This window comes from Schistocerca gregaria, chromosome X (assembly GCF_023897955.1).
Source record: "Schistocerca gregaria isolate iqSchGreg1 chromosome X, iqSchGreg1.2, whole genome shotgun sequence".
NCBI classification, from domain to species: domain Eukaryota; kingdom Metazoa; phylum Arthropoda; class Insecta; order Orthoptera; family Acrididae; genus Schistocerca; species Schistocerca gregaria.
Genome location: NC_064931.1, coordinates 221,411,588 through 221,425,042, shown reverse-complemented (window position 1 = coordinate 221,425,042; position 13,455 = coordinate 221,411,588). Strand labels below are relative to the sequence as shown.

Sequence of the window (13,455 nt, the reverse complement as noted above, 5' to 3'; positions counted from 1 at the left end):
CCATTACAGATACCCGCAGAAACGGCCTGCAGTTTTGGCCCATCATGGGAATCCACTCGTGGCTAGGTATTCATGACCCACATACCGCATGTTGAAGAAATGAGACCATGGTGATCATTCCATGCAACTGATACCTTGTTTAATTTTTCTAAGAATCAATAATAATGAGGATAGGTAGCAACTCACCGCAAAGATGATTGCCAAGCCGCATGCAGGCATGTAGAAAAGACAATTATACTCTCACAACTGAATTTTCAGCCATAGTTTTTGTCAGAAAACCACAGCACACACATATCCACACTCAGACACAACTTATGCACACATGACCGCCGTCTTTGGCAGCTGCTCTGAGAATCAGATTCAAACAAACCACTCCTCATGTCTCCCAGCCTCTCGTTGGCAGATGCTAGGCTAGCGGCAAGAGGTGGTGGAAACCTTGACTGCAAGGTGAGGGGAATGGTAGGAATCAGAGAAGCTGTAGTAACGAGGGAGTAGGGAAGCTGTGCACGTACTCAGCTGCACCCAGCCAGTGATGGTGCAGGACATCTCGGTAAACAAACCGTGTTAAGAGAGAGAGAGATTGATTTTAAAGTTTTTTTTCCAAATTTCTGTGATATTTCCCCGATTTCTGTGACATGTTTGAAATCCCTGATTTCGAGAACCTGTGGTAACCCTGTATGCACATCCCTGCAGTACTTACGGTAGCTTTGCTGTCAGAATAGCATTTACTTTCTATGCAATTTGTATGTATTGCCTGTGTTCTATTATTACTCTCTCTGCAGTAATTTGACACTACACTTTGTTCAAATTCGAACATGAATTCTTTTCCTGGGACTTTGCGTTTCATTACTATAGCGGTTTGTGCTCTACTTCCATCACATCCAACATACATTAAATTTATTTTTGTTATTTCTCTTCTGTTAGAACTGCTGTATTAAAAACTGTGTGTTCTTTGGCTAAAGGAAAGGGTCAACAAAAAATGAGAGGACCTGAATGGAAAATAATGTAGCTATTGGGCTACTGCAATATTTTTTTAAGTTACCTTCAACTCAAATTTCAAAACCTCAATCTTTTGATAAATGGAAAATATTTTTTCTCTAGTAAATAACAGACAGTACTGCTACAATTTCTGTAACAACCCAAGCAAAAGATAACATCTAAAACTCACCTGCTGAGCCAGAGTAAAATGAGGAAGAAGGTGGAATGGGTGGTACAACATTGCTTTGCACTGGTCCTGGACGTTGCACCATCTGAGAGTTGGGAAGGTAATTCTGGCCCATAACTTGATTTGGATCATACATGAATAACTGAAAAAAGATGGTTATTAACATACTGCAAATATAATATTTGCACACTGAAGAGTGCCCTAAATGGCAAAATAATATCACAGTTACCCATTTTTTTTTATCTTGCAAGAGAGAGAAACTATGGTAAAGCATTAGTTGTCAGAATTTACCTGAGATGGCTGTGGTCCTGATGGAATTGTGTTCTGCTGATAAGGACCACCACCCTTTGTTCCAATTGCACCTATAGGACCAATCTGCTGTGATGATGGTTTCACAGTAGCTGACATCAGAGAGTTGGATGTTGATGAAATCAGAACTGTGTTTGGATTGTTACTTAATTGTTGGGACTGGCCAAATGGTGCCTGAGGAGCCTGCAAAAATATATTTACAACTACACAAAATTTTGTACATTCATTGGTGCTGTTTAACAATAAAATAATAAATGTAGCAACTAAAAGCACTTCAAATTTATGTAATGGAATGTGTTGTCGTACTGCATGTCTCAATGAAGATTAACCCTATACTTCAATCATATAGCATTTTTAAATTTTAAAATCATACTGAATGGTGGTAGGGACACACTTTTACACAAGCCTATCTGACAGTTGGGCAACAAAGAAACAGAGCTGTTGATTGATACAATATTAGAAGTAACCAAATAAAGAATTCTGGTGCCCTAGTGCTTGAGTAATTACACATTCCCATACAATTAAGCTACAATGACGAAGAGGGATTTGTCACCGAGATTTCTACCAGGCACAAGGGAGAATAATTGAAGAAAGGAACATTGGTGGGGGTTGTGTAAACTTCTCAGTGAACAGTGTAGTCATGGGAGCTTACAGATCAGTGATGAGTGATCTAAAAATTCAAGACATATAGGGGTTCAAAAATTTTTTTTTAATGCCTATGAATGATTGCGAAGTATTACTAAATACGACAGCTCAGTACTACACATTAAAGGATTCAAATTTTTGAGAAGCTGTAACCCATGCTGAAAAACTTGCTATTAGATTACACTTTTAAGCTATTGCAGATTCGTAAAGTTTCTTAACCCTTTTGCTGCTGTGGGCGAGTACAAATGTTGAGCTAGCTGTTTCCCAGGTGATGAGGACATGAACATGCAGGCCACTTTGATTTTCCTACAGTGCTATGGATGTTTGAATGTGTTCCGCGTAGCCAACCTCTTACTGCTGTGGATGAGTTACTTTCACATCTCAATGAATAAAGAAATTTTGAGTCCTTATTATATAATGTATGTTCCTCACTACATGCCATCATTTGCAAAAAAAAAAAAAAAACAACTTAAATTTTGATATCTTGAATCATTTATGACACAACTGAGACCACAATTTTTTCTAACGATATGATTTGTGATGGGCAAGGATGTGAAAGGGTGCAGCGCATCTGACCATCCTTCAGGTAGAAACGCCAATAACACAAGAACAAAACGAGATATTCTTCTGCTTTCTATTTTTTTTAAATAAATGTCTTATCTTCATTTCATTCACTGCAATGCATGAGCTAAAATCAACCATACACAAAGATTACACAATGTGTTTTCATGTCTGCGAACTTTTAAAGTTTTGCACAAGGTTTTATTTCATTTGATTCCACGCCGTATGCCAGATAACTAAAAGCAATTCAGTCCTTTATCGCATGAGGATGTCGGACCGTAAAATGTGCAAAAATCAAACTTTTCACCTAATAGTTTTTTGAAAACTCTGATGATAAATATTTCATATTTGCCGGAATGTTGTCTCTCAGCACAGACAATACCACTTGGCGAGCAGTAGAGCCATAACAAAAGCTGCCTCAATGTGGGATGCAAAGAGCACATCTTTAGCAGTGAAATAATTGATGTGCATGCATAGTATTTCAAAATCTAAAATCAGTGAAATAATACCAGAAGCACTGGTTTGTTTACACTCTTCAGGAAAAGCAGCGAATCTTAGGCATCTGCTACGATACATACAGCTGTTCTCTGTCCAATCCTGATGTCTTCAGGGATGGACATCTATTAAATTCACAGAGGAAATGTGAACTCGTGTTGTGAATTTTACTGCGAAATTCTCTTTCCGTAACTCTGAATAAACATTTGAGTTGAACAGCATCACGTTTGGCGATATGGTTTTTATAATTGGGGGAACCTAGGACCCCATAAAATATGTCTTTTATGAAATTCTTCAGTTAGTTTAATGGTATTATTTTTCAACTACTACATCTTCACAACCTACTGCTGAATGTACACAGCTGATCACTTTGGCCCAAGACGCAACACCACAAATTTGCCTGTGAGCTGAAAGGCGTGTACAGTAGGAAATGTATCAGGACTTGTGCCATGTTTTCAAAGAGTGAACAGACATAGGCATATGTGCCAGAACAAAATATTTCTCAGAATTCTAACATCAATGCTGCAGGCGTTTGTCGCAGGAACTTGCAACTTGTGTCACATCTCATCAGCTCTATGTGCCAGGTACAAGTCTACACAATAAATCCCTGTGTGAACGTAGCTTTCGATTGTTGATTGTTATCAGGGAAGCACGTTCACAGCCAACAAAGCCAAACTAATTTCGTATCATTTCCTCTAATCTGAGAAACCTGCATTCATACCACGTGTAATCAATTAAGGTATTTCACCACACAACAATACCGATAATCATTGCAGAGCAGGTTACTTGCAGACTCCTAAAATCTTAGTTCAGTATATTTAATGTAGTGTGGAGAAAAAGACAGTCATGGCATTTAAGTTCATCAGTCTGCCACGTATGAAATGTTGTATCATCACGAGCTGCCCAAGGAACTATCAATGACAATAGTTTTACATTATATCTGCTATCAGGATTTTTCTTCTTAACAACAGTCAGTGACACCTGTTTTGGAAAGAACACCACACATGATTTTAAAAAAAGAAAAACGAATTCTTGAAAGTGACAACTCTCCTCTACTACCATGTAAAAGTTATAAGAGGGAAATTCCACGGTTGGTTGGTTTAGGGTATAAAGAGACCAAACAACTGGGTCATCAGTACCTTTTTCCTGAGACAAGCGAGGCTCAAGGTATGAAAAAAACCAACACCACACCGAAAAAGAAAACGAATGGGGAAAAAACGGGGAAAACATACACCACAAGGAAAAGTGGAAGAAGGTATTAAAACCATACACAGCATAAGGTCTGGGCTGGCTGATCACAATAATAAAAGAAGATGAGCCAGCCACCCTGCAACACATTAAAATGTCCACACCAAAAACACAAGGCGACACAAACACATGTAGGGAAAGACGACCGTCAAGACGAACAAATGCAAAGAAAGTGTGACAGAGTTAATATGGATGGAGGGTGGCGACCTCTGAGACCCCTCAGATGGTAAGATAAAACTCTCTTCATGGTCCCAGTACATGTCAAGAACCGAGAGGAAGGGTCAGCAGGGACCTGCGGGGTTAACTGAGTCTTTAGGACCATGTGAAAGGTCCAGGCAAAGCTTTGGCCTAAGTGCACGCCATGGAGGTGTATGTGAATGGACCTCGATTATAGGTGGTAAGGGCAAGGGCTCGACTTCACAGACAAGAGATCAAACACGAACCCCAATCTTAAGCCCTGACCTGAGCCTCCGGTGCAGGAGATGAACCACCATCGATGGAAAAAGGAGACAGTAATTCAGATGCTGAGGAGAACTATGAATATGTGCAATGTAACTGGCGAGCAATTGTGCATGGCTAACCTTCAATGGAGGGACTCCAGCCTCCACCAGGACACTGGTCACCGGACTCATCCTAAAAGCTGTTACCAGTCGAAGGCCACAGAGGTGCACAGGGTCAAGTAAACACAATGCTCAGGGCGCCGCCAAACCGTAAACCAGACTCCCGTAAAGGCGGGTTTGAACAAGGGCTCTGTAGAGCTGCAGCAGCGTAGAGCGATCTACACCCCAGACGGTGTTGCTCAGGCACCGGATGGCATTGAGGAGATGCCAGCACTTCCGCTTCAGCTGACGAAGATGACAAAGCCCCGACAACTGGGCGTTGAATACCAGTCCTAAGAATTGATATGTCACCACTACAGTGAGTTAATCGTCATTAACGTTAAGTTCTCGTTCCGGATGAATGGTCCGATGCCGACAGAAGTGTATGACACCCGACTTCATGGCTGAAAACTGGAAGCCATGGGCTAGAGCCCATGACTGCACCTTGTGGATGGCTCCCTGTACTGTAGGTGCTGCTCACCAACACCAGTACTAAAGGAGTAGTATGAAATGCAGAAGTCGTGTGCAAACAGGGAAGGTGAGACGGACGACCCTACAGTTGCTGCTAGACCGTTAATGGCCACTAAAAATAGAGATACACTCAATACAGAGCCCTGCGGGACCCCATTATCCTGGATATGGAGGGAGGGGGGGGGGGGGGGGGGGGGGGGGGGGGGGCTATGGGAAGCACCAACTTGGACACGGAAATTTTGGATAAAAAATCTGAAGCAGGCCTTCGAGACCCCAATCATATAATGTGGGAAGGATATGATGTTGCTACGTCATGTCGTAAGCTTTTCGTAAATCAAAAAAGGTGGCAACAAGGTGTGGGCATCTGGAAAAGGCTGTTCAGATGACAGACTTCAGGGAAACTAGATTATCAATGGTAGAGCAACCCTGATGGAAAATGCCCTGGCATGGAGCCAGTAGGCCGCGTGACTCCAGGACCCAACACAACCGCCAACTTACCATAGGTTCCAACAGCTTCCAAAGAATGTTGGTGAGGCTGATGAGCTGATAGCTATCCACATCAAGCAGGTTTTTGAGCACTAGAACGATGGTGCTCTCCCACCATTGCAATGGAAAGATGTCATCACACCAGATCCGGTTGAAGATGACGACGAGATGTCGCTTGTAGTCAGACGACAGATGTTTGATCATCTGACTGTGCATCCGATCTGAACCAGGAGCTGTGTTTGGCATCTGACTGTGTATCTGATCTGAGCGAGGAGCTGTGTTGGGGCAACATGCAAGGATGCTGAGGAACTCTCACTGTGTAAATGGAGCATTATAGGGTGCACTGTGATGTTCAGTGAACAAGAGGGCTTTCCTTTCCATCCACCGTTTGAGGGTGCGAAATGCTGGGGGATAATTCTCCAATACGAAGGCTCGAGCATAGTGCTCAGCAAATTGCTTGGCAGTTATGTATGAGTCGGCAGATTACACACCATTGATGATAATGCCAGTAACACCTGTCAGGATCTGGTACCCACAAACAAGTCTGATTTTCATCCAGACTTGGGGAGGTGATGTATGACACCCAATGGTCAAGACGTACCTCTCCCATCATGCCTGTTCTCGTTTTTTTATAAGCTGGTGAATGCTGGCATGGAGCCCTTTAAAAGCTATTAGGTGCTCTAGGAAAGGGTGCCGCTTATGTCGCTGTAAAGCTTGCCAACGTCCTTTAACAGCCTCAGTGATTTCCGCCAACCACCAAGGTACTGACTTTCGCCGGGGACACCACAAAAAAAAAAAAAGATTGTTCTAGTGACCTGCTCAACTACCACATTGATAGTATCATGTGGGGGAGATTCAACGGTAACAGCAGAGGTGAAAGCTTTCCATTCCTCCTTGTTTAAAGCCCATCTAGGTAGATATAGAGGGGAATGGGGCTGGAGGAGTGACAGGAAGATGGGAAAGTGGTCACTATCAACACAAGCCATCATGGGCTCTCCAGTGGACATATGGGAGAAGTCCTGGGCTGCAGAGAGATAAATCAATGTCGAAGTAAGTGCCATAAGCCACACTGAAATGTGTGGGGGCCCCAGTATTTAAGAGGTAGAGGTCGAGTTGAGAAAGGAAAGTTTTGACATCTGTACCTCGGCCAGTAAGCACAGTGCCACCCCAAAAGGGGATATGGGTGTTAAAATCTCCCAGAAGTAGGAAAGGTTTAGCGAGTTTGTGAATCAGTGCAGACAAAGTATTCAGGGGTACTGCACCATCTGGAAGAAGATACACATTGCAGACAGTAATTTCCGTCGTCCTTATCCTGACAGCCACAGCTTCCAGAGGGATTTCAAGAGGCACAGGTTCACTGCATACTGAGTTCTGGACATTGACACAAACTCCACCTGACACCCTATTATAGTTGATATGGTTCTTGTAATACCCCTATAGCTGCAAAGGGCAGGGGTCATCATTGTTGGGAACCAGGTTTCCTGGAGGGCAATGCAGAAAACTGGTGTAAAGTTTAACAGTTGCTGTGGCTCAGCCAGTTGGTGGAAAAAACTGCAGCAATTTCACTGGAGGATGACGTTACCGTGAGGCTTGGAAAGCATGAAGCATGCAAGGAGGCAGGCTATGCATCAGGGTCAGCTGCTGCCACCAATTTGAGTATTTGTATCTATTTGTGTTGTGGATGAGGCATCAGTGAGATCCAGGTCCTCAGGGGACACTGAGATCTCCACCTCATCTGCAGATGCAGAATTGGTAGGGAGTGGTGATGTTGGGGCCACCAGAGGGTCCTTTTTCTTATCAGACTTCCTTCTTTGCTTGCCCTCTCGCTCCTCTTTAGGGGCTTGCCAGGACTTCTCTGGAGTAGGTTCAGGCACAGATGAAGACCGTGAAGCTCTTCGTCCAGCAGTTTTTTGCTCCTTTAGCCACAGACGAGTGTCTGCTGTGGCATTAGTGGAGACCTTGGAAGAGAGGGTCCCATGGGACCTCTTCTGCACGAGAGGAGCCGGAGGAAGCTGTTGCTTCTTTGGCTGGGGAGAGGGGACCAATGTCCCCTGTGTTTTGGAGGGAGGGGCACTTGCTCCCGAAGTAGGTACTTCGGGAGTAACTGAAGGAGATTTTTCTCCCCTACCACCAAGGGGACAAATGTATTCTAGAGGCCTGGAGGGCCCACTGTTAGTGGCACAGAGTGTTGTACGACTGGTACTTGTGATGGCAAGAGTAATGTAGCTGCAGCACATGTAGACGCCAATTGAACGGCATGTAATCATTCAAATTTACTTTTAGCCTGTTGTTAAGTCAACCACTCCATGGACTTTTACTTCATGACTTTTTGCTCCTTTTGGAGTACTGTGCAGTCTGGCAAGCAGGGGGAGTGCTGCTCTCCGCAGTTAATACAAGTGGGAGGAGATGCACAGGGAGTATCTGGATGCAGTGGACGTCTGCAGTCTCGACATGTGGCACTGGAAGTGTAATGGGAAGATGTGCCTGACTACAGCACTTAAAGCACCACATAAGGGGAGGGACATCTGGTTTAATGTCACAGTGGTAAACCATCACCTTGACCTTTCCAGGCATTGAATCACCCTCAAAGCTCAAGATGAAGTCACCGGTAGTAACACTGTTGTCTTTGGGTCCCCTGTAAACGCGCAGCTCTAGATTGCTGCAGACCTCGCCGGCAGATTGCAAGAGGTGGTCACGAAGGAAAATAATCCCCTGGACCATGTTGAGGCTTTTATGGGGAGTGAAGGAAACAATAATATCACCCATCCTGTCACAAGCAAGTAATGCCTGGGATTGGGCTGTGGATGCTGTCTGAATGAAGACTGCACCGCCTATTTTGGCAGTGCTCTCACTTACCCAAACTTATCCTCAAGAAGTTCAGCAACAAATTGAGGCTTATAGGTAGAAAGGAGTCCCTGTCCATTGTGCTACAGACTAAATACCGAGGCAAATATGGATCTCTTCTTTCTGTAGCCCTACGTTTCTCTCATGGTGTAGCAAGAGGGAAACTAATTAGGGTCATATCTGTCAGCATTGTACTCTATATTGCCCTTCTTAGAGACCATACGATCACCAGCAAGAGATGACAGTCTGCTTCATTGAAGGTCATCTGCCGTGATGCCACTCACTCCAATCGGGGGCTCTCGAAACAGATGCCACTCAGCCACAGCAAAGGCCACCTGGCATGATGGCCATTTCCGGGAGTCCTGATGCCCCAGGAAGACAAGCATCTACTCCTTGGCATATGTGAGGAGTTTACAGCTCAGGCATCAGTAGTGCATTCTCTGTGTTGTCAGAGGGCTACCACCAAATGGGTACATGACTGCGCCACCACAACAGACTGGCTACTGTGCTGGATAGTGTATGCAGAGAGATCCAATACTGTCATAGGGGCGAAAGAGGACAGGAGACAATGGAAGATGATGACATACTTTGGGAAGTGTCCTTGCCCAAATAATTGAATTGCAGGTGGAGATGCAAAGCTGTGACAAGAGGCTCAGGAGATAACAATGAAACAGTGCACAGAAATTTAAGAACTTAATAATAATCAGTCCAGAAAGTGGCAAGCGTGTACACCATGGACTATTAGTAAGACCTGTCCAGCATTTGTGTGCAACAGTTCCAGAAAACTGTTCGGCACCTAATACTGTTAGAGTGGCTTTTGGGGATGAATTCTTTTCTGGAGCTTGATTGACTTAGGAGGCAAGAGGGCATTCCATCCACATAACTAAGAAGTGTTGGCATAAAATGATTTTTCTTTCATGGGGAACTTTTTGAAAGTGATTTCCAACGTTGACTGCATATTTGTATTCATTTATTTCACAGAATCATGATTTTGGCTTTATAGCCCTTTTATTGACTGTAAAACAAATATTACAGTTCATTAATGTTTATTTGCTATGCCCAATTTCAGCCATATTATGTATCTTTGATGTGTACTCATATACTTTAATATGATGCCTGGTTTATAAGACCACATGAATGCTATTTCAATGACAACATGCCCAATCTGCCTAAATGGCATTTTTTGAGATTTAAAGTTGCACTTGAGAATGGCTATAAAGCCAATATCATGATTGTGTGAAATTTTTGATTATGACTCTACAGACAAATGGTGGAAATTTGTATAAATAAAAGAAATGGGATAAATGTACACTATGTGATAAAAAGTATCTGGACACATGGCTGAATGTGACTTACAAGTTTGTGGCACCCTCCATCAGTAATGCTGGAATTCAATATGTTGTGGGCCCATCCTTAGCCTTGATGACAGCTTCCACTCTTGCAGGCATATGTTCAATCAGGTGCTGGAAGGTATTTTTGGGAATGGCAATCCATTCTTCACGTAGTACTGAACTGAGGAGAGGTATCTATGCCAGTTGGTGAGGCCTCGCACGAAGTGGGTGTTCCAAAACATCCCTAAGGTGTTCCATAGGATTCAGGTCAGGATTATGTGCAGGCCAGTCCATTATAGGGATGTTGTTGTTGTGTAACCACTCCACCACAGGCCGTGTTTCATGAACAGGTGCTCGATCGTGTTGAAAGATGCAATCGCCATCCCCAAATTGCTCTTCAACAGTGCAAAGCAAGAGCGAGTATCAATGTAGGCCTGTGCTGTATAAGTGCCACGAAAAACAAGGGGATAGTGCCATGAAAAACAACAAGGGGTGCAAGTCCCCTCCACATGACCATACCATAACACCACCACCTCCAAATTTTATTTTTGGCACTACACACGCTGCCAGATTACGTTCACAGGGGCATTCGCCATGCCATCAGATCGCCACATCGTGTGATTCGTCACTCCACACAACAGTTCTCCACTGCTCAATTGTCCAATGTTTACGCTCCTTACACAAGCGAGGCATCGTTTGACATTTACTGGTGTGTGTGTGTGTGTGTGTGTGTGTGTGTGTGTGTGTGTGTGTGTGTGTGTGTGTGTGTGTTATGAGCAGCCGCTCGACATGAAATCGAAGTTTTCTGAACTCCCATCTAACATTCATAGAACGTGCAGTGGATCCTGATGCAATCTGGAATTCCTGTGTGATGGTCTGGATAGATGTCTGCCTATTACACATTACGACCATGTTCAACTGTCGGCAGTCTCTCTCAGTCAACAGACAAGGTCGGCCTGTACTCTTTTCTGCTGTATGTATCCCTTCATGCTTTCACTTCACTGTAACATTGGGAACAGTGGACCTATGGATGTTTAGGAGTGTCGAAATCTCACGTGTGTATGACAAGTGACACCCAATCACCTGACCATGTTTGAAGTAAATGAGTTCCGTGGAGTGCCCCATTCTGCTGTCTCACAATATCTAATGACTACTGAGGTCATTGATATAGAGTGCCTGGCAGTAGGTGCCAGCACAATGCACCTAATATGAAAAACGTGTGTGAGGTTTTCCAGATACTTTTGATCACATAGTGTATTTTCTGGCATAATCATATGCTGCAGCATCATTCGTCTCCCAATATTCTTTAGTTTCTTTGTATTATCTTAAATGAAGCAATTAAATATAACACAAAAAGAAGCAAGATATTCTTTAAAAGTCTTTACTTACAAATCAGCATAAACTAACAGCACTTTCAAAAGTGTCGACTTAACACATTCAACTTTGTGAATGAAATTTCATATTCTGAGCATTAAGAGTATTTTATTTGGCTGTTACACACACGAAGAGAATTAATTCAAAGTTTCCTCAACTTACAGTCAATCTGAACGGAGACATTGATGACTGATAAATTTCTGGTGCAGCATTTGGTGGTGGGTGCGCTGGTGTCTGCAGATAGAGAGACTGTTGATTAAATGCCGATGTTTGACCAATTCCCTGTGATAAGCCATATGGTGGAAATCCAGAGAACTGTGAACGTGCCTGGCCACCCATGACCTAAAGCAACAATGAAACAAAAATTCAGCACAGGGAGAAGTTTTTCATATCTTTTCCTTTTTTAATGACATTTGATACTCCTCTTTATGCAAATACAATAAATCTATATAAGACTAACCTGTGGTCCATCAATCTGGAATGGTGCATATAACCCTCCCTGACCAGGAGAATTGTACAGTACTGTCGGTGGCGATGGAATAGCCGAGATGCCCCCATACTGGGCAGCTGTGCCTCCCAAGGTTGGCTACAACACACACAATCTTTATATTAGCACACCTCTCCTTCACAACCCATAGGAATTAGCTTCATATTGTCAAACTGTAGCAGTGAAAGCAGTACTCTTTTAGTTTTAAGCTTCAGTTATGACAATAATAATTAGACAACCTGCAATTTACAGTAGTATTTGAAAATAACATTCCTTTTAAGATTACTTACAAAATCCTTTACTGAACAATCAATATATTTTTCATTGAATAAATGAAGGCATTTCAGTGAATCAGACATAATTATGAAGAGACTTCTGTTAACACAAGAGAAAAAAAAGGAAATTAGAAGTAATATACCCATAACCATGTCCAGTACTGAGAGATTACTGGATACAGACCTGATAGTTTATGTGTCCTTGCTGAGTACTCGAATTGAAAGGCGGCGGTGACAGTGGGCCTGAGTGGCCTATTGGAGATGGACCAGCTGACATTACAGGCTGCTGTTGAGGTTTCACCTGCAGGGTAATCAGCTGCACATCAGGGGGAATAAGACCATTTTTTGTAATACAGACATGAACATTAGCACCAACACAGTAACTACTTTAACACTACATTACGTCCAATTAGTGGAATGCCATATCAGTATTTCGCTGTAAGGTGCAGTTTCTATACAGAAAGGAACCTGCAGTTCAAATGCCAAAGAAAAGAAAAAAAAATGATGTCATTCAATGCACTGCCTGTCCTGAGGGAAAATACAATAGTTACTCTCTCTCTCTCTCTCTCTCTCTCTCTCTCTCTCTCTCTCTCTCTCTCTCTCTCTCTCTCTCCCCCCCCCCCCCTCCCTTTCCCTGTCTGTGCGTGTGTATGTGTGTACACGCAGGCATGTGCAATGAGGCTGAAGAAAGGCGGTAGTAAAAATATCCTAACCAATAGGGGGACATTTGGAGTCCAGTAACTTACCAAAGGCCACTACCGTTAATGGCACATAAGGCTATTCATTTTCAATGGGCCAAAAACACACAAACTGGGCAGAAGGCGAGTCAAGGTATGTAGTGTGGTCCGACAAGTCACTGTTTTGCCTATTTTCAAATAAAATACACCCAATCATGTGTTTAACCTGCAGTATGTTGAGCAAGCAGTTCAGGCCAGAGGTGGTTCTGTTTTGTTTCGAGCCCATTCATACATGAATTAGGATGTTTATTTAACATTCTCTGTGACCAAGTTTGTCCTCTTTTGTACATCTTCATGATGAGTATGCTGTGGACACACACATCTTCATGATGAGTATGCTGTGGACACACACATCTTCATGATGAGTATGCTGTGGACACACACATCTTCATGATGAGTATGCTGTGGACACACACATCTTCATGATG

General features: G+C 43.1%; 1 protein-coding gene across 13 annotated transcripts in view; it reads right to left on the bottom strand.

Annotated features, from left to right (window-relative positions):
- LOC126299474 (protein PRRC2C-like) overlaps positions 1 to 13,455 on the bottom strand; it is a 226,870-nt gene that overhangs the window by 29,913 nt on the left and 183,502 nt on the right. For 9 of the 13 annotated variants that reach the window (XM_049991396.1, XM_049991404.1, XM_049991399.1 and 6 more), the window contains 5 exons: positions 12,475 to 12,606; positions 11,989 to 12,114; positions 11,691 to 11,870; positions 1,457 to 1,657; positions 1,169 to 1,307 (listed from right to left, as the gene is read on the bottom strand). In XM_049991396.1, coding sequence (XP_049847353.1) covers positions 1,169 to 1,307; positions 1,457 to 1,657; positions 11,691 to 11,870; positions 11,989 to 12,114; positions 12,475 to 12,606 — 778 coding nt within the window. The remainder of the gene's footprint in view (positions 1 to 1,168; positions 1,308 to 1,456; positions 1,658 to 11,690; positions 11,871 to 11,988; positions 12,115 to 12,474; positions 12,607 to 13,455) is intronic. The other 4 variants (XM_049991398.1, XM_049991402.1, XM_049991407.1 and 1 more) reach the window with 1 other exon arrangement.